The sequence below is a fragment of the Pavona decussata genome, unplaced genomic scaffold (genome assembly GCF_977016875.1).
Source record: "Pavona decussata unplaced genomic scaffold, jaPavDecu1.1 SCAFFOLD_46, whole genome shotgun sequence".
Classification (NCBI taxonomy): domain Eukaryota; kingdom Metazoa; phylum Cnidaria; class Anthozoa; order Scleractinia; family Agariciidae; genus Pavona; species Pavona decussata.
In genome coordinates, this window is record NW_028145468.1 from 2,354,346 (window position 1) to 2,373,675 (window position 19,330).

The following is a 19,330-nucleotide window of genomic DNA, read 5'->3' on the forward strand; positions in this document are numbered from 1 at the left end:
CAAAAAACAGTCGTAAAAATAAAACCTATAATGTATCATAAGCAAACGCGATCTCAAAACAGTAAAACGAAATCATCTGACACTTCGCCAATATGGCGTCCCCTGAATGCTATACGAACCTCAAACAAGTCGTACTATAGTATACGATCACCGGCTGATAGCCGGTACGATGGGTATCATTTTTGCGGCTGTCAGCCAGTGCTGTGCGAGTGAATCGGGTTAATTTCGATGTCTTTGCGATCAACTTATGGGGCGATATTCACAGGTGAGAATCTAGTTTTTGTTCATTTCTGGTATTAATGATTGAAAAGAATAACAAATAATGTCATTAATGTTTCGATGCTGCTACCAAACCAAAACCTCCTTATTTATTGAATTACAGTGGTGGTTTTGATGGATGTTCAGTAACATCCACCTAAACCACCTTTTGCTTTTACAAGAAAAATGCAAAATTCTTCCACCCTTGGTGCCTGGATACTATTCTATTTTATTTAAAGACTTAGAAACCTTCAAATATAATATTTCCAAATCATGCATGGCCAGATGAACATTTATTTATAACATAATTCCACATAAACATTATTACTTGAATTAGATAAATTATTAAATTATTTCAAACAAAAGTTCCCATGGAACACTTTTAAAACGTTAGTGTAAATTACTAAAAATGTCATTGGAATTAGGAGAAAATGTTGCAAAAAATTTTTTTAATTGGCAATTATCCACAATAGAACTCCCGCAAATATTTCCCTGCTACACAGTAACAGTACAGTTGGTATTCATAACTACTTTTTGTTTGCCAGTGTGAACAGACTATCCAAAAAACTCACTATTAAATTGTAACTGCACAAACAATTCACTTGCTGTGAATGTTGCTATTGTGCTCAGATTTACTTTTATTATTTTGTGTACTTTCTTTCATGTAAGTTTAATGTGTTTTGCATAAAGTGCCCAGGCTTACACATGACAGTCAAGGCAAAGTAGCCGACCACGTTCTAATGAACCTACTGGCCACAGGTACTTAATAATTATTTCAAATTGTTTTTGTCTGATAGAACTATCTGGACCTGAAAGTAAGTTTTTAGGCATAAAGTAATTAAAGTGATTTTCAGGGTGAAAAGGGAACTGGTACAACTCTCAATTGCCTCCCACTAACTTAAGAGCAAGTTTGACAAGACCAAGAATGGTTCTTCTTTTCAAACACTTCACTTGGGATTTTGGCACATTCTCGGTGAAACCAGCTGGTGCATTTGTCACACTGTGCCATATGGTAGGCTGGATTTTTCCGGTCAGTGTTGTCCCATGGCAAGCGGCAAAGACAGTGCAATTCCAAAGTAATGGTCTTTGCCTTAGCTCTTCGTGGTAAAGCACCTGGCAATGTTTCTTGAGGAAAAGGCAGTAATGTGTTGTTCTTGTGACTTGTAATTAAGTGTTCTCTTAATCGTGCCTCATTGTAGACCACTTGAGCAGGGTTGTCATTGTTTAGGAGACTAGTAGCAAATGCTAAAGAAAATGGGCCACAGTCCACAGCATTTGTTTGCTGCTGTACAGGGATAACATTCACTGCAATTTCAGGGCCTGTTTCATTCATGAGGGAAGCAATTTGTTTCTTCACACTTGGCTTCAAATCACCTGTAAATAAACTGTCATAATAATTCACTTCAGCAGTTTGGCATCCAATATTTGAAACACAAACCCAGTGGTTGTTGCCATTATGAAGCACCTGCACAAAGTCATTTTTGTGGATGCTAAACTGAAAGTGGGGCCCAAGAGTGGTATCCTCTAGTCCTTCACAGAAGGGAAATTGTTGGTGCAGCATGTTTTGGAAAACGTTTACAGAGGTGTCTGTTAGCCACAGATTATTGCGTATTGTGTGCATTTCTTCCTTGTCAATGCACCTGGTCTTCCTCTTTGGTGTTGCCCTGACAAAGACCCCAGTTATTGTGATGTCGTCTTGATCTTGAGGTGCTTCACTTGTGTGCTTGGGGGTTGTGTTTGATGGAGAGTTCTTTGTACGTGTAGTTGTGGAGTCAATTGCTTGGATGGGACTGTATTTGACGGCGCAGGATTTGACATTGGTTGTTGAGTACTAAAGAAGTTGTGCAATGGCGTCTGGACAGAAGATTTTGGCTTTGTTGGAGTAACAGGTACATGAACATTAATTGTCTTCCGGTCTTGTGCAGCTTTCTTTCCAACGCGGCCAGTGTGTTTGGGTCGTTTTGGTCTTCTTCGAAGAGAAGCCTTGCATCTTTTTTCGATGGAAGCATGCACCTGTGTTGCAGAGACATTCACATTTCTTTTGTAATCTTTGTCTTGCTTCCCTTCCAGAGTCAAGCCATCTTCAGTTGGTTTGTGTTTTGCAACCTCTTGAAGGAGACTCTTCAGTTGATTGTGAAGCTGTTTGAATACTGCTGCATCTTTTAACACAAAGGTCAGTTCCCGTATTTGGTGAAGTAGATCACGGCACACTTTTGCTTCACTGCCAACTGAATGCTCCTTTTGGTTAGGTGGAACTTGTGCACTGTCACTTGAACATGCTTTGTGTCGTTTGGATGGTGGTTCATCTGGCCCTGAGGCCGACAGGTGGTCATCGCCATCATCAATGTTTGAAGTGCATTCACTTGTTGAACTTGGTGAAGTGCTGTCAGTGGATGAAGAAGACTGGTTCAGTAGGTTTCCTTCCAGCAGGTCGTAGTCCAGGTTTATGAAAGCTGACTCACGATAGTTGGCTGGAAGGGAGTCCCAGTTCCACTGTGGGTGGTGCATGAAAATTGCAAACATGTGTTTGCACGGGAGGCGAGTCCGCTGCCATGACATGCATTCACATGAAGGCTCCTTCAACTGTACATTGTACCATTTGTTGTCATTGGTGTCACTCTTCACTTTGAACAGACCATCGGTACCAGTGAGCTTGATGCCTGCCTTTCCATAGTCTCTTGCATGGCCAATCTTATCTTTACAGTGGGAGACAAAAAATCGGGGTCTGTTGACCAGGTACGCTGGAAGCTCTCCATTGTATCGCTTGTACATCGAATGGCATTTAACATTCTTTTCAATGTATCTGTGGGAAGACAAAGCAATTATAGATATTTGTGACATGAAATTTACCCAGAATTGAGCAGTTAATTTTTTTTTCTTAATCAGTTATTCAGGTATAATTTATACATATTAAAACTTCATGAATGGTGGTAGACCCCCAGGGGGGGTTACTAGTGATGGAGAGGTACAAATGAGCGAACAAAATATATAACCCAAATATGTAGAACCAAAAAAATCACATGAGGTTAGGTCGTACTATGAAAACCACCGATTCATGGAAACAGGCTGAATTTTTGGGCAGGATAGTTGAGTAAAATGTGTTGGGTAGTTGTGCGCAAATTTAGGCTCATTCCATGGTTCGGTGTTAATTGTAGTAGTATTGTTATCAAGTTAGCATGGTTAATTAGTATAGCATTAGACAGTACATTGTAAAAAATTGTGACATTAAAATTCTGTTCTACATTTACTGTTGATACCGAGGTGGGTACCCAGGTATATTAATGGCATGGAGGTGTCAAGGCCTTTTTGGGGGTTGAACATGTTGAGAAGAGAGTTTTTGGGGAGGGTATCAACTCCATCACTACTATATTACCTGATAACCCTCAGGACTCAACACTAAAGTTTGTCTCAAAGTGAAAGATTTAATGGCTTGGTCTTATTACCTTGAATACTTTTCTGGTAGAAACTCTGTTACAAGCACAGACAGCATTCCACTCAATGTCTTGTCTCTGTGGTTGGCAAGGTGATTATACTTGAAATCTTCATTTTGCCTCTCAAGGCCATTGTTGGTGTAGACTGGTATAGGTAGAGAGTCCTTTCGAAATACCCAAACCCATCGCTGCAAATTGTAAACATATATTGCTGAAAATCCTGATCATGTTTTTATGCACCATAATGTGTTTGTACAGTTCACATGGCTGTGAAACTGGGCTGAAAATAAGGAATTAGAAAATAATTTACAGACAGCCCAGTTTGTTGCCATAAAAATAGTGATAGGCCTCAACATGACTCGATACTCATGCTAATTTGTTCATTGTCTTGTAGCACGGTCTTTTGACTGACTTGACTACTGACTTGACTGATTGTAAATTTGTGTGCAAGATATCACCTGGCCGCAATAACAATGACAAACTGTTAGTTGAACTAGAGCAACTGAAAACTACCAGAAGGAACTACTCAGTCACACTAAATCTCCAAACCAACTTTAGAAGCTGCTTGTTGTTAATAGGTAGTGATACAAGATGTCTGCATTGTCGGGGCTGCATGTTTCACTTCTTGTGGGCCACATGTTATCGCCGCAGGCAGGCCCAGTAAACGCCATCTTTTCTCTTAGCAAAACTATATTATATTAAGAGATGATGGATGGGTATCAGTGACAGGAATTCAAATTTTGGTATTTGGGTTTAATATCAAACTGACCTCCTTCTCCTGTAACCAAGTTTCTTGAAACCAGTTGCGCAGTAATGCATTTGATTTCCAGACATGCCAATCCTTCAGGTCAGAAACAGCCTTGTTGCAATCTGTGATTGTAGAGGCATGAGCAATTCTTCTTAGTCTTGCAAGGACTTCCTCCTTTAATGCTGCTACTCCATGGGAAGTTTTGGTCGTCCATCGCTCCCAGGCCTGCTCCCTGTGGAAATCGCATAGTAACACTTTACACCCTGAAAGACAAAAAACCCTAGCTTTAGTGTTGATTTACATAATTTAATATTAAATGTGTCACATCCTGAGTGTGCAAATTGACTTCTTTGTATTTGCGAATCTTATAATAATTATATTAAATATACCTATTTATCTGTTAAGATAATGTACATGGCAGGATGGTTACACCGCTTTAATACCTGCTTGAATCATGTCTTAGCATAACATAGAGAAGATAGACTCAGACTCAGAGAACATGTAATCTTAGTTGTTTGTGTTCATGACAAAGTCAAGTCATGTTTTAACTCCTTACTGGAAACATAGTGAGATAGTGCTTCAATATTACCAAATTTACTTATTGTGCACCGCTATTGGGCAATCAAAAGCAAAATAATTATGGTCTGCAACGTTTTTAGGGAGGAAACTTGTATGTTGGAATTGACATAATGTATGCTGATTAGTGTGATTTTTTCCTTTCAGGTGGCTGCAGTCAACCTTAAAATACATACCAGCAAATGTCTTCTCAATTGCATGTATCTCTTGCAAGGAGTTATCAGTCATGAAATAGGGGGGTGACCACTCTGGATTCCAACTGTGGAGAACTTCTAATGCCTCCTTTATTGACAAAGTGGATTCATCCTCAGTAACAAAGGACCCCACAACTTGATAATCCACATTGGTCTTGACAGCCAGGAAGAACAGTGGCAGGGCATACCGCGTCGTTTTGTATGTGGCATCAAGCAGGCAGATTTCATTGCCATACCGTTGTAGTAACCTTCTTTGCCATGCTGCCTGGTGTACAAATAGTAGCTTCTTGCTCTGCTCACCACTTTCTTCAGTTAAAAGAACTTCTTCCTCCTCCTCATCTTCCTCGTCCATGATGCCTTCTTCTTCAGTCTTGCTGGGACCAGCATTGATCTTCTCATCGTCATCATCATCACTATGGGGTCTAAAAAAGAAGGAGTCCTCACTGTGGGATTTCTTCCACTCATCTACCTGAAGATGAACGTTGGCTTGATCAATTCTTGACCTGCGGTACTTCACTGTAGCCCAGTACATATGTGTGCGGACGTCAGATGTCTTTGGGAAGTACCGTCGGTTGGTAATCTGAGGCAGCTGCTCTCCCCGAAACAAAACTTCTTTCACATAGATCGATAGGTGTCTTTTCATTTCAGATATTTCCTTGACACCTTCTGCAACCAACTCATGGATCCTCTTTATGATCCTGTCATCAAGAGGTTGACAAATTCCAGCAGCCTATTTGAGAGAAGGACTGTGTTTATTTTCTGACTTTACTTAGCTGTTATGAGAGAAAGACTGTGTTTATTTTCTGACTTTATTTAGCTGTTATGATTGCTTACAATTTTACTTGCAACATTCCTGATAATTATTGCATTTATTTAATTGAAAAACCTGTCGAGAAATAAACAGGTTGTCAACTTGTACGGGTAATTGTTGACTCATGACATGTAGTGTTTCTTATTTTAAATTTACCTCTCCAATGAAATGGTACTGGTGATCTGCTAGGGATGGCAGCTCAATATAAATCCTTCGCTCATGTTTGGTAGACCCTTCTTCCAGTGCTTTTTTCAGTTTTTGTGATGACTTATACCTCCTTTTTTTGGTGTCTACTGGAATCTATAAAAATAATTATAACAAGGAAAAATGTTAAGTATGTTAACCTACAGTACAGTCTTGAAACTAACCCACCCTATTCCCCATGCAAGGAGAAGGAACTGATGAACAGTCAACTAAATTCTGACTAACATTAGTACTCTTTCACCCACAATTGTTCCCAATGTATGAAATGGTGTGGTTGTTGCTAATTCTTACACCTTTCCAGGCTGCATTTGTTAATTTAGCTTGAACTAACCAATACCAATGCCAATTATTTTAGGATTTAGGGGGGTGGCTAGTCACCCAATCCCCAACCCCCCCCCCCCCCCCCACTTAAATCCGCCCCTGTCCTGCTTGAACTTGTAATGAATAAATAAATAAATAAATATGTTAAATTTTGGTTTTTGCATGCAAATATAAATAAAAACACATCTATAATTTTAGTTATTGTACAGTTTGGTGTGTCAAAAGACATGTTTACTCCAGGGGAAGGGGTACAGTGGGTACTCTTATGAATATAAAGGTGATGGGGTGATCTTAAGACATTTTTTAATGAACGGTTTGATTTGAGCAATGCACAAAACCATAATTATTTTGGATAACCTTACCTCGTATTCTGGAAACACTAAAATTTCTCTCAGCTTTATTTGTGCAGTGCAATTAACCTTCTTTGTATTTTGCACAAGAAATCTCTTCTTCTTGAAGACAAAGTCTGTATGGTCATCATTCTAAACAAAGCAAATAGATTCTTATGAGTGTTTTTCACATTCATGTGTTCATTTGTGATTCTCGTTACAGAAGTGTCTACTCCATCATTTTGGTGGCCTATGTCGCCCGCTTCAAAGCCCTAATTTGCAGAACCTAAAACTGATTACCAATTTCAGTGAGTGGTGTTTACTTAGGACTGCATATTTTCAATGCATGTAATCTGTGCAGAATGACAAGCCTCTTTAATAAGAAAGCAGATATATCCTATATTGAGCATCTAGGTAGGGCTTATTATCAGTAGGGTGCTTTGGGTATATATAGGAGGCAAAGCCAAGGAAATAGTTGTCATGTTCACACTCGATTCAATCAGAGAAAATAAACTTCTTTCTTTTAGAATGAGCTATGGTATTGGTTTGACTGTGGTACCTTTGACCTGTGAGGGGGTGGGGGGGGGGGGGGGTTGGCAAATATAATAACTTAATTTTGATGTACCACCCCTCCTGAATACCCCCACGCACACACGTAGAGCATTTACGCGATACACTTTTTTTTTACCTCTTTTTTTCTTTTTCTCTTTAATGCAGCGTTCCTATCCACACCATGTTGGCAGTCGTACACTTTTGAACCCAAGATCATAAACGGCACGCCGTTGAAACTCAATCTGGCTCCCTTTACGTCTTGAGTATCCTCCCAAAAAATTTTGTGCGACTTCTTTGAGTGATCTGCCGGTACAAATATTCAATATATAGGAATTTGGGGAGAGGTTTATAGGGAGCTTTGCGTGACTTCGATCCCAACGAATGAAAATTCGTAACTTTTACTTACCTGTAGCTCCAAAACCTTCGCAAGCTTTAAAACACGAGAATTTGGCTGTTGACTTCGTTTCGAAGTTCTCGATCAATTTGTATGCTTTTTCCACTGAAAGAACATAACCAAAATTATCTGCTATCTTGCAGTCAAACTCGATATTAGTGAAATCCGGGACGGATTTTGAAATCCCCGCCATGTTCAACTTAGTCAAAATTCGCGCAATTTTTATCTTTGAGTCATAGGTGGGGTTAATTTTTAACTTTCCTTTTTTGGCGGGAATTTTTCTTTCCGGATTATGTTCGGTTTACTCGGAGATTCTCTCGACTAATTGTCGAGAGAACTTCGGATTTATGAGCAGTTAGAGCCCAGTCCCTCTGACCAGTGGTCACATTCGAACTCAGTCTCTCTCGATCGAGGTAGCTGAGGCCGATGTTATCTAATGCCGACCATTCTGGTTAGACATCCAGTTAGACCTGGTTAATGGTTGACAGAAATGTATTAGTTGGGCAATCGGTTCTTGGGGGTAACGAGGAGGTCATGAGGGGGTCACCCTTTTGCTTCTGGCGTTCATGGTAGTTCAAAAGCTCATATAAAAATTTCACTGTGCTCATTACGTTGATGTTGTGGGAAAATGGGAGTATTGGGTGTTTTCTCTGAATGTTCTTGTAGCAGTATTTGCAGGAAAGAAGTTGACAGCCCGTGGTCTTGGCTCGTGTGTGTCTGCTGTACTGTCATTATCGCTCTGTTCTTTGGCGTCTCGTTAAATTTTGGAATCCTGTTTCCAGTCTTGATGGACTATTTTCAAGAAACACGTGAACGAACAGGCAAGTTTAGAATGTAACATAGAGAGTACAAAAGTATTAGTGACCACTGCAATAAGTCACCGAGTCAATGTTGGGTGAGTCGTGGGTCATGCATGTTAGCTGGTCATGAGTCAATGAGTAAAATTTTAAATTTTGGAACTCACTGCAGGAAATTACAGCATTTGTTCTGCTGGCTTTTATAGACTTTAGCTCCAGCTCTTTTTTTTTTTTTTCCCAAGCCTACGTTCATGAAAGCGCAGTGTTGCTAGGGCTAATCAGGTTTTGGTTTTTATGTTCCTTGGGGGCTAGGTTCGTCTCCCTCGCAGCCGTTTTAGGGCCTGTTCACATGGAGGTAGGGGACCCCAGGTAGGTGAGGTACCCCGCTTCGGTGGGGTTACCAATCTCTTCATACAATCTCTCTTTATTTCTTGATTGCGTCCACATGTGAAGTGGGGTACCTCACTGAGGCGGGTTGCCCGGTCAGCCGAGGCGGGTAACCCGCTTAGCTGAGGTGAGTTTTCTCCATATGAATGCTGGAGGTGGGGTGGGGTGATGTTCATCCGGGCAATTGTCTCTGAATTCAGTACAAGCGTGGCGAGCTTTTTCGCAGATATCACCTTCAAAACATCGACAACAATGCCATTGAAGAAAGTTCTGAAGGACTTGAAGGTGCATTTGTCAAGTCTGATAACCAAGCTGGTCTACCGGTCTTGGATGAAGGTGAAGTCATGCCCGTAGAACAACGAAACGAAAAGTGTCTTCCATCCGCCATCTTTATTGAGATATGTACTAAGCGACCACGCGGTAGCTTTTTAAACCTCATCCCAGTGCCCCGGGGTTGCATGTGAAGGCCTGTTTTTTCTGACCGCGGGTAGATGGGGTACCTCACCAACCTGGGGTCCCCCACCTCCATGTGAACAGGCCCTTAGTGTCGTCACGCAACAGGGGAGAAGCGTTGCGTGACAACACTAAAAACGGCTGTGAGGGAGACTAGGGCAAGGTCCTCTGATTTGATTCTAATCACTTTTCGGAGGTACTCAGATCTTTATAATAATGACCTCTTTTGTGGAGAGGTTCTAGTTGAGATGCTGGAGGGCTGTTCTCCTCTTCAGTTTTTCTAAATTTTTTTTTAACCCTTTAAGAGTGGAGGTTCCCTTTGATAGTTTGTAAAGCACATTAATTTTGATCATGTCCGTGTAATTTGCACCATATAAATTTTAATTACTAGTAGTAATCGAAGATTATAGTGCGTCGACTTAGGCCGTTAGGCACCCTACTGGGTTGCATTAATCACGCTAAGATTACAAGAACCTGTAAGTATAGTTGCAAAACATTAGGTTATTGTCTGGGAACAATTGTCAACAGCCGTTAGAAACGTTTTATGCTACCAGTCCCAGGTGTTTATAGGGCATCCTACCAAGGATGTGGCGGATATTTCAGAAAGAAAAGGATCTTACCTTGTCTTGTACCTTTCATTTTGTACTTTTAGCAGCAAAACCACGAGGAACGGTACAAAACGTGCGCGGGACGTCAAGATGCTTTTGTGACGTTTTTATAATGAACGGTGAAAGAAAAGTTTCTCGGAGATGCATGACATGACCACACTGAAAAAACGTGTATGTTTTTTAAAACCATTTTTGACACCTTTTGATATTTATTTTTATAACAATCACATCCGATACACAATCTCTTTTTTCGATTTCTCGCGCTTAATAACATGCATCTGCACAGAGGTAGGTTCTAAGTACGAAAAGCGGTTTTCTCCACACTGAGAAAGGGTTATATACCCGAAATGCGCGCGCATGCGTGTGTGTGTGTGTGTGTGTTTTTTTTTCAAAACATTATTATATCTATTTTTATATCAATTCCATTCGATATACAACTTCTTTTCCCGATTTCTTACGCTCAGGAACATTTATAGCGGTAGGCACTGGGTACGAAACGCGCTGGGCATGATGGACTAATATTCATTATGCTATTGTGACGGTGCGATTTTGCACCGACATATTTTCTCGATTTTTTGCGCTAAGGAACACGCGCGCTGGGCATGATGGACAGTATTAGGACGACTCGATTAGGAAGCGTCTCCTTCGTCGACGCAATTATTATTATTATTATTATTATTATTATTATTATTATTATTATTTATGTGTTATTATTAATCGAAATGAATTGTAAATAGGTTTTAATAGTTCTTTTTTCTACTTTTAACTTGTAAATAGCAATTTCCTTGGAATATGTTCTTTTATAGCGGCCATCTCTTGCACTTAGAATAGTAGTATCCTTTCTTTCTTTCTTTCTTTCTTTTTTTTTTTTTTTCTGTTTTCAGTAGTTTTTATGTCAGTCACCCACCCCAGACCTCCAAGTGATGCTCAGTCAGAATATTTGTAAGTTCTACTGTAGTTCCACCCAGGGCAGATGGAACTTTTTTTTTCTTTTTCCCTTTTCCTATCGAATAAGACACTGGCAAACCAAGCTGTTAACTTGAATGCAAGTCAATGTATAGACTTTGTACTTTTCTACTTTAGTGAGAAAAGAGCTGGGCATTTTGCAAGGCTGGAGTAGAGCAGAACAGAATATTCATGAGTTTAAGTCCCACAAATACCCAGGGTAGATAGAACTTTTTTTTTCTTTTATCCTTTTCCTATCGAACAACACACCGCCAGACCAAGCTCACAATCTGTTAACTTAAACATGAATCAATGTATAGACCTCATACTTTTCTGTTTTAGTGAGAAAAGAGCCTGTTGTTGCAAGGCTGGAGTGAAACAAGATTGTGGTCTGAGTTAGCAGGGATTTTGCGCGAGTCACTGGAAAAAGAGAATAGGAAGGAGGAACGTCTGAGGGTGTTCCAAACTCGTTTGCATGTTTTGTTGGCTGGGGCGAAGTTGTTTGGCTGTTAAAAGTTGTTGTGCTGGATGCATGGTTTCACACCAGAAGGCAATGATAAAATAGCTGAATCGGTCAGGTCAAATTAAATAATTATTGTTTGACATATTATTTATTTATAATAAATTGCTTTCGTCCACAGCATGGGTTGGCTCAGTTGGGATAGCATGTACATTTGCTCTAGGTCCTATCACCAGCATGTTGGTAAATCGGCTTGGTTGCCGTCCGACTGCTATTATAGGCAGTTTAGTATGTGTTGCAAGCCTATTGTTATCATCGCTCCCTTCAAGTATTGCCATCATGTATGCAACATACAGTGTGCCATTTGGGTTTGGAAGTAGTTGCCTGTTTGTTTCTAGCTATGTGGTAACATCACAATATTTTGACAAGAAGGGATCTATAGCTACTGGTATAATTGCATCAGGAACAGGAATTGGAGTTTTGGCTGTTGCACCAATCCTTCAGGCCTTGCTGGATGCCTATGATTGGAGAAAAACTTATCGCATAACTGCAGGAATCTTTTCAGCTGTTTGTCTTTTGTGTTTGACTTTTGACCCTGCCGTATTAAAGAAAGAAGAAAAGAGAACTGCAACTGAGGAATGTAATGAAGTAGAGTTGTCCGATGATCAGCAAGCTAGGAGAACAGTAGAAAAATCAAGAAAGTTGCTCAACTTTTCAATATTGAAGGAGAAGGTGTTTGTTGTGCTGACTCTTTCTTTCACCATAGCATTCTTGGGACACCACATTCCAAGACTACACCTGGTAAGAATTTGTTTACAAAGCATGATTGTGTAAAGTTTTGAAGGCTGTTTAAAGTTATTTTAAAATAATGAGAGTAATATGACTGTAGACTTCTAGAGATTATAAAGTAGCCATCCCCCCATCCCCTTTAAAACAATGTGGCCTAAGTTCCCCCTTCCCCGCCCCCTCAAAAATGTGGCTGCCTCCCCCCCCCCCCCGACACCCCCATCTATTACCACAACAAGAAAATAAAATCCAAAAGAACCCCTGAAAGTAGCCTGCCTTAGAAAAGTAGCCGCCCCCTTAGACAAAATGGCAGTGTCCAAATCAGTGCATACAGAAGTTTACTTGTAAATTGCAATTGAAAGGTTTTCTGCTAAAGGGGTCAATGTTGCATCACCTTTTTACCCTCAAAGTACAAAAAAGTTCTCCAAACCTGCCCTGTTTTAGCTGGCATTGCAGATTTTGTGTGCTAAACCCTAAAGGTATAAAATTTTTGGACCCAAGACTAATTTTTATAGGAATTTTGCCTCTGTTTTAATATAGTGGTAGTTTCATGTGATCAATTCCTTCAAATTCATCCTTTAGGCAAAAAATAAATATGGATCTACATGACTGTACATTTAACGCACAAAATCGGCACTTTATACTAAAACTGGGAAAGTGTGGAGCATTGTTCAGATTTTTGGACCAAAAAAGTGATGTATGTCCCTTTTGCAAAGAACCCCTCAAATTGGGCTCTCTAATATTGTGGGCCATACTGCCACAGCCTTAAACATAGCTGTTTTGTTTTCGGGGGAGTCATATTACCCTCTTCCCCACAAATAAGTTTCTGGAGAGGAATTGGGTAATATGATTCCCCAAAAAATCGACTGCATGGGAGGCTAGGCAATTCAGTTTCTTAGTCTGAAATGTCAGCCGTCTCCTCCCCCTAACCCACAGGGGGCGCGGGAGAGAGAGACGTCTGAATTCCGAGCGTTATAATGCCGTCCGGTGACGTCACGTACTTTTGCGAATATGGTAGGTAGTTTTTGATTGGTTCTTACCTAATTGAAATAGATAACCATTTCTTATTGGTCGAACTTGGGAAAACAGATATTTCATTTCGGCGGCGAATATAAAGTGTTGACAGGCCAGACACAACTCGTAAGTTCATGGTGTGAAAAGTGACTTCTCGTTTAACGTAGTTTTGCTCTCACGAGTATATCTCTTCAATATTTCTCGAGCCAATGTTTGGTTTCTACGTGTTTTTGAGGTTAATTAGACAATGCCGCGTGGTAAGTTTTGAATAAGGGAAGAATTTTATTTCGCACTTTCTCGTTTTGTTGTAAAGCCGACTTCCGTTCAGTGAATTTAATCTCAGAGGTTATTTTTTCAATGAGATTGTCTTGATAGCCTCTTGCCTGAAGGCGCATTTTGAAGTTGGTGGTATTGCAATAGAATGATTTCACTAAGTCGTTGGTTCTCAGAAGTCTCAGCGATTCCAACAATCAAGCGAGAATCCTTGACATTCGCACGCACTTTAAACCCACAGAGACTTTCCTGTACACATTTTTCTTCCTGCCACCCACCGGGGTCAGAAAAGGACTCATAAGAAATGAAGCCCTGAGACTTTTTAGAAACAACTCCTCTGCAAAATCATTCTATTACAACATCATCCACTTCAAAACGCACTTTTGGGCTAGAAGCTACCCCCACAATCTCATTGAAAAAATAACCTCTGAGTTTCACTGAACGGAAGTCGGCTTTACAACAAAACGATAAAGTGCGAAACAAAATTCTTTCTTTTGTCACAACTTACCACCCGGCGTTGCCTAACCTCAAAAACATCTTGAGGAGCAAATTACTTTTAATTCAAAACCAACCATTGCTTCAAGAAATATTCTGAAGGACCTTCTCTTATTTCAAACAAAAAAAAAAACAGTCAAAAAAAGCAAAACCATAACGAGAAGCCACTTTTCATACCACCATACCACAAGCTTTAATATGAGTCGTGTCTGGCCTGTCAACACTTTATTTACTAAAAACATTTATCGGAACATTTTTAAATTCATCTTCGGTGGAAAATGAAGTGCGCTCCCGTTCATACATTCTTGATGCTTTGTCTTCAAATTTTACGGCTTACAAAACGCACACAACCTCCTACATTAATGCTGCAATGCAAGCCGCGTGCTTCCATGACTCGTGGCCGCCATTTTGTTTAAAAGGTTTTTATTTATGCAAAATTGCATAAATTACTGTGTGACGTCACCGGACGGCATTATAACGCTCAGAATTCAGACGTCTCTCTCTCCCGCGCCCCCTGTGGGTTAGGGGGAGGAGACGGCTGACATTTCAGACTATTCAGTTTCTTAGACAATTTTTTTTCTGCAGGTTAAATTTGCAGAAGGTCTTAGCGTGTCAGCTGATGCAGCATCAAGGCTGTTTATTTACATTGGCATCTTCACATTCATTGGCCGACTGCTGAGCGGGATCCTGAGTAACATGCGCTGTGTAAATGCGATTTATGTGTTCATGTTTGGGATCGTTTTAGATGGTTCATCAGTTATCTTACTTTCACAAGCTAAAAATTATAGACATCTTATAGCGTTCTCCATTCTTTATGGCTTGGCAGATGGTTTTGTAATAGGCACTTTTAACATTCTCATATTGTACTGTGTGGAGCCAAGCAAGAGGGCGTCAGCGTTTGGTGTGAGCGCTCTCTTTTATGGAATTACTGTTGCAACTGGCCCTCCTTTGGCAGGTAGGGGATAGAGGATTAAATGTAATGGATCAGTTCTCTGTAAATGCTAAAGTACAAGGCACTATGTCAAATGTTTCTGGTTCTTCACTTGCATAAACCTGGGGTGCTTACCATTTACGCTAACCACCCGGATGGAAAATTTCGGCATAAATACGAAATGATTTAGCTTGTCTTAACAGAAGCAGGATAACATGCAAAATGTATGAACATCAGCTGTTAATCCCAAAAAGAGTAATAAAAATGCATCACTTTGACCAGAAGCCCATAATTTCAGTAGTTCTCCAAATGGAATGATGCGTACCATTTGAATTTCCAACTGGAATTTCCGGGTTTTCCATGTAAATGGTAAGCACCTCTGAAAAACAAAATTAATAGTAGCGGGCCCATATCGAAGTACATGAACTTCCTTAATTTTCTAACTAATTATGCCAATCAACCTCAATGACTTATGCGTGGTTCAATTCTACCTGTTACCATCCCCCCCCCCCCCGGGCACACCCCCGGGAAAACTCGGCCCGTCTGGCCTGGGGGTCGGGAATTTCCTCAAGCGGTCTTGCCCGGGGGTAGGGGGCGGGGCAAATCGAAATAACTACTCACGCAAGGACTTATGGGGTGACAATGGCGGCTAACTACGCGGAAAAGGCCACGTTTTTCGCTGGCAAGTCCATTGAGTACGCTAGCGAATAGCTGGACCAGAGTAATCTGTCGAAGCTGAAAGCTCTGTTTGAATTTAAGTGTTATTGGTAATTTGTTGCAGTTTATAAAATGAAAATATATTTTATTTTATCGATCTGATGGAAGCGATGTGATTTATATTTTCATTCATTACTTTAAAAGCTTATCCCAGAGCTTGATTTGAAGTAAGTATCCGAATTTAGTAGCTTTATTTCGTATATTCAAGGCTGTTTCATTTTTATACTTTTATCTTAAAGGCTAGGTATACGCTTTGGGTAAATGTTTCGGTTCCCAGATTTGTTTTCAAATTTTACAGTTGGTTTTCTGCATGCAATGCGTACGCGTCGCTTCGAATTCAACTCGAATCTGCGGCAATCAGCTTTGACTTCTTTAAATATGTATACGCGTTCGTACTAAAAGTTTAGGATTTTTCAGGTTCCTGGTTTTGTTTAAATAAAGAAATAAAAAATAAATCATCAAAACGAAGCAGTTTATTTTTAGTCCATGTCATGAGTCCCGGGGGTGGGGAATTGTCTCTTTCTGTGTGCCCGGGGGTGGGGAATAGGACGTCAAGTACACAAATGCCCGGGGGTGTGCCCGGGGGGGAGATGGTAACAGGTAGAATTGAACCACGCATTACCACCTCTTTTCCACCCCTGGATACATGTATACCCCAGCCCTGGACGTCTGAGTACATACTGTACCTTGGCCAGGGATTGGGGTCAATTTGATTCTTGTCTGGAGAGAGTGTAAAACTTAACCTGGTTGCGGTTGATTGCAGAATGGCGTCCTATATTTTTCAGGCGCCTGCTACGTACATGTACGCTACCTGACTGGAAATTTTAGGCGGAAATATTCTGCAATCAGCGATTTAGCTTGTCCTAACGGAAAATGGATAACATACAAATGTACCAGCGTTAATTGCAAATCCCAAAAGAGCAGTAAAAACTTGCATCATTTCAAACGCATAATCATAAACCGCCCAAAATTACCTGTAAATCAGTAGGCACCTTCCTCAAGAAATCAGAGCTTACCGAGATGCGCAGAACGTATGCTCAGTAGCAAAAGGATGCACAGTACTTCACACTGACCATTCTATATGATTTGTTCTTCTCTGTTCGCAGGTTTTATGACGGATCGACTCAATACTTATATTCCATCTTTCATCTTGAGTGCTGTGGTAGAATTTGTAGGGGCAGCAATCCTTCTAATTCTTGTTTGCGACAAGAAGCAGCCTCGCAATCGTGCGGCGCCCGAAGGGACGTCTGAAGACGATGAACACTGTAACCTGAATGACACAAAAATCTAAGTCTTGCCGTAATCTACCCAGACAGGCACACCAAGGCGATAACCTTTGTTAGAGCGATTTTCAATTGAGTGTCGTGAAACCAAAACCAAAGTAATAACTCTGACTGGCCAATCACAACAGGTGCAAACAGCGCAATGAACCAATCAGAATCCAAAGCAAATGCATCAGATGTAACCGGTGCAAAGGAAAGCGCGGGAAAACACGTGCGAGCGAGGCATGATTTGTTTTAGTTTTACGTCCTATAGTTTGAGAAAGTGGCACGAGTTTTATCAACCAATCACAGTAAAACCGAAGCAAAAACGCAATTACTTTCGACACTCAACTGAAAACCTCTCTAGAATCTTACCAAGCGCAAGTCCTTACGTAACACAGTTCATCCCGCCTTTCTCTTTGAGGCCTCACCACTCGTTTCCCGATAACAGAGAGATTTAGAATTAGTTTAATGCAAACGGCAGAAATGATCACTTGACCATGTTTATCCTACATTTGCCGCTCGCTGTTTTCAGTTTCTTAGTAAAATGTAGTAGTTTTGCGTTAGCATCAAAGGCCACAACTGATGAGAAATATTTTGTACTCTTCTCATCTATGTACTAGGTTATTTTCAAGAAAACGTAACCGCGATTCTCACGTTTGCCGTGTGCCGTTTGCCGTAAACGCTATTCTGAACCTCTCTAATGTCTCCAGTAAGTGCAAATCCCTACTGAATGCATTCCACACGTTAATGGGCTTTCTTACTTATTTACTTGCTTTCTTACCAACCCACCTACCTACCTAGTAACTGCATATGCTTGCTGACTGACGTACTTACTACATACATACACGATTACATTTAAAGTGTGTCAGTGTTCTAGGGACGAACGTTTAGTTTATCGACAGAGCTGATAACTAAAGGTGATTTTGCCGCTGTAAAGAGATTCGAGTGCTGACGTTTCGAGCATTAGCTGTTCGTCAGATGTATTCGCTCTAACGAAGGCGTAACGTTCGAAACGTCAGCACTCGAATCTCTTCACGGTGGTCAATGTTTTAGGGTGTCATGTGTGGACTAACCAAAAATAGAATATATACAGCTGTTTCGACAAAGGTTGTCCAAAAAGCGTAAAAGCGTACGCAACAATACCGAAAGGTAGTCGGGAAATACCCAATAAATTTCAATAAAAGCTCAGAATCCATAATGCCTCGACCGTACAGCGAAAACTTGAGATGGCGGGCAATAGGGATTTTGAGCTTTTTTTTGAAATTTATTGGGTATTTCCCCAGACTGCCTTTCGGCATTGTCGCGTAAGCTTTTACGCTTTTTTTGGACAACCTTTGTCGAAACAGCTGTATCTTATTCAACTCAGAGTTCAAATCTGATATGTTCTAGGGACTGTCTCTTCCGGCGCAGAGGCTCCTTCGTGAAAAAAATCATGAGCGAAAAGTCGGAAATGGGAAGAAAAACGGGAAAGGAGTAAAGCTAGCGCGAAGAACGGAGCAAAATCATCGTCTTTTTCCGCCATAACCGTCGAACGGCAAAACAAATAAGAGAACCGCGCAATACATGACAGAGTCCTTCTTTCTGGGGCGACCTGCACCGTTGGCGACGTTTTACATGGTCGTTCGAAAGAACAAAAGAACGAACAACAGAACCATTATCCCAACCCTAAATAAAAAGACAATGCAGCTGCAAGTTTATATCAGGGTCTAGTGAAAATGGAGCTTTTAAAGGGTGGAGGTCTGACTTCCGTTCTTTTCTTTCCTCTGCCTTCCCAACGTCCCCCGCGCTCCTCATTATTCCACTCTCTCCAGTCCCTCCGCTTCTTGCCAACAGCCTTCGGGTGGGGCGGGCCGCTGAAACAGCGCCCTGTGGCCTTTTTTCTGGCCCTCACCTTTGCTAGAGCTTTTAATACCTTATTGTTACCTCAACGTTTGTCAGATATTAGTTTAAGTTTTGTACTTTTCAATTAAAAGCGGCCATTAACAATGGCCAAATTTTTATCCCAAACAAAGTGAGTTTGTGTTATGTTTTAAGGTTTTACTAAAGCGCTCTCGCAAACAAGCTTGGCTGTTGGCAATCAAAATTGATCTCTTTAAATGTTGCTCGCAACCGCAGAGAGGAGACATAAATGGATTTTATTGCAACCAAATAAAAGCTTTTATGTCTCCCTCCCGGGTGCCTTCTCTATTAGGTTTGTCACAGGGGACAGGGGTGAGTTGGTTGTGAGACAATGGCTCATGGTTCCTCGTTTGAACCTTGGATCTCTACTAAAACAGATCACCATCGTATGATTATCACGAGACTCTCCGGACAATAACCTTTTCGCAACATCACGAGGCTTTTGGCCAAATGTTCACTCACAGTAAAAATACTTAGCCTCG

General features: G+C 40.8%; 2 protein-coding genes across 2 annotated transcripts; one reads left to right on the forward strand and one right to left on the reverse strand.

Annotated features, from left to right (window-relative positions):
* Positions 1-1,010: 1,010 nt before the first annotated feature.
* On the reverse strand, positions 1,011-7,482 carry LOC146482460 (uncharacterized). The gene is made up of 5 exons (XM_085107300.1): positions 6,906-7,482; positions 5,190-6,318; positions 4,459-4,700; positions 3,702-3,877; positions 1,011-3,061 (listed from the first exon to the last, which is right to left on the reverse strand). Exons 2-5 carry the CDS (start codon positions 5,848-5,850, stop codon positions 1,939-1,941), a joined length of 2,202 nt encoding a protein of 733 aa, XP_084963426.1. The 5' UTR covers positions 5,851-6,318; positions 6,906-7,482; the 3' UTR covers positions 1,011-1,938.
* Positions 7,483-8,294: 812 nt separating this feature from the next.
* Positions 8,295-18,759, forward strand: LOC146482461 (monocarboxylate transporter 4-like). The gene is made up of 4 exons (XM_085107301.1): positions 8,295-8,639; positions 11,650-12,269; positions 14,622-14,991; positions 16,791-18,759. The coding sequence occupies exons 1-4, from the start codon at positions 8,447-8,449 to the stop codon at positions 16,973-16,975; spliced, it is 1,368 nt and encodes a 455-aa protein (XP_084963427.1). The 5' UTR covers positions 8,295-8,446; the 3' UTR covers positions 16,976-18,759.
* Positions 18,760-19,330: the final 571 nt, after the last annotated feature.

What these genes read in the sequence shown, in the direction of transcription:
- LOC146482460 (XM_085107300.1), bottom strand. Translation starts at nt 5,850, where the DNA reads ATGAAAAGACACCTATCGATCTATGTGAAAGAAGTTTTGTTTCGGGGA. An exon ending in AATTGAGAAGACATTTGCTG is followed by an intron (nt 4,701 to 5,189) that starts GTATGTATTTTA and finishes TTTGTCTTTCAG; the next exon opens with GGTGTAAAGTGTTACTATGC. An exon ending in CTACCAGAAAAGTATTCAAG is followed by an intron (nt 3,062 to 3,701) that starts GTAATAAGACCA and finishes GTCTTCCCACAG; the next exon opens with ATACATTGAAAAGAATGTTA.
- LOC146482461 (XM_085107301.1), top strand. Translation starts at nt 8,447, where the DNA reads ATGGGAGTATTGGGTGTTTTCTCTGAATGTTCTTGTAGCAGTATTTGC. An exon ending in AGAAACACGTGAACGAACAG is followed by an intron (nt 8,640 to 11,649) that starts GCAAGTTTAGAA and finishes TTTCGTCCACAG; the next exon opens with CATGGGTTGGCTCAGTTGGG. An exon ending in ACATTCCAAGACTACACCTG is followed by an intron (nt 12,270 to 14,621) that starts GTAAGAATTTGT and finishes TTTTTTCTGCAG; the next exon opens with GTTAAATTTGCAGAAGGTCT.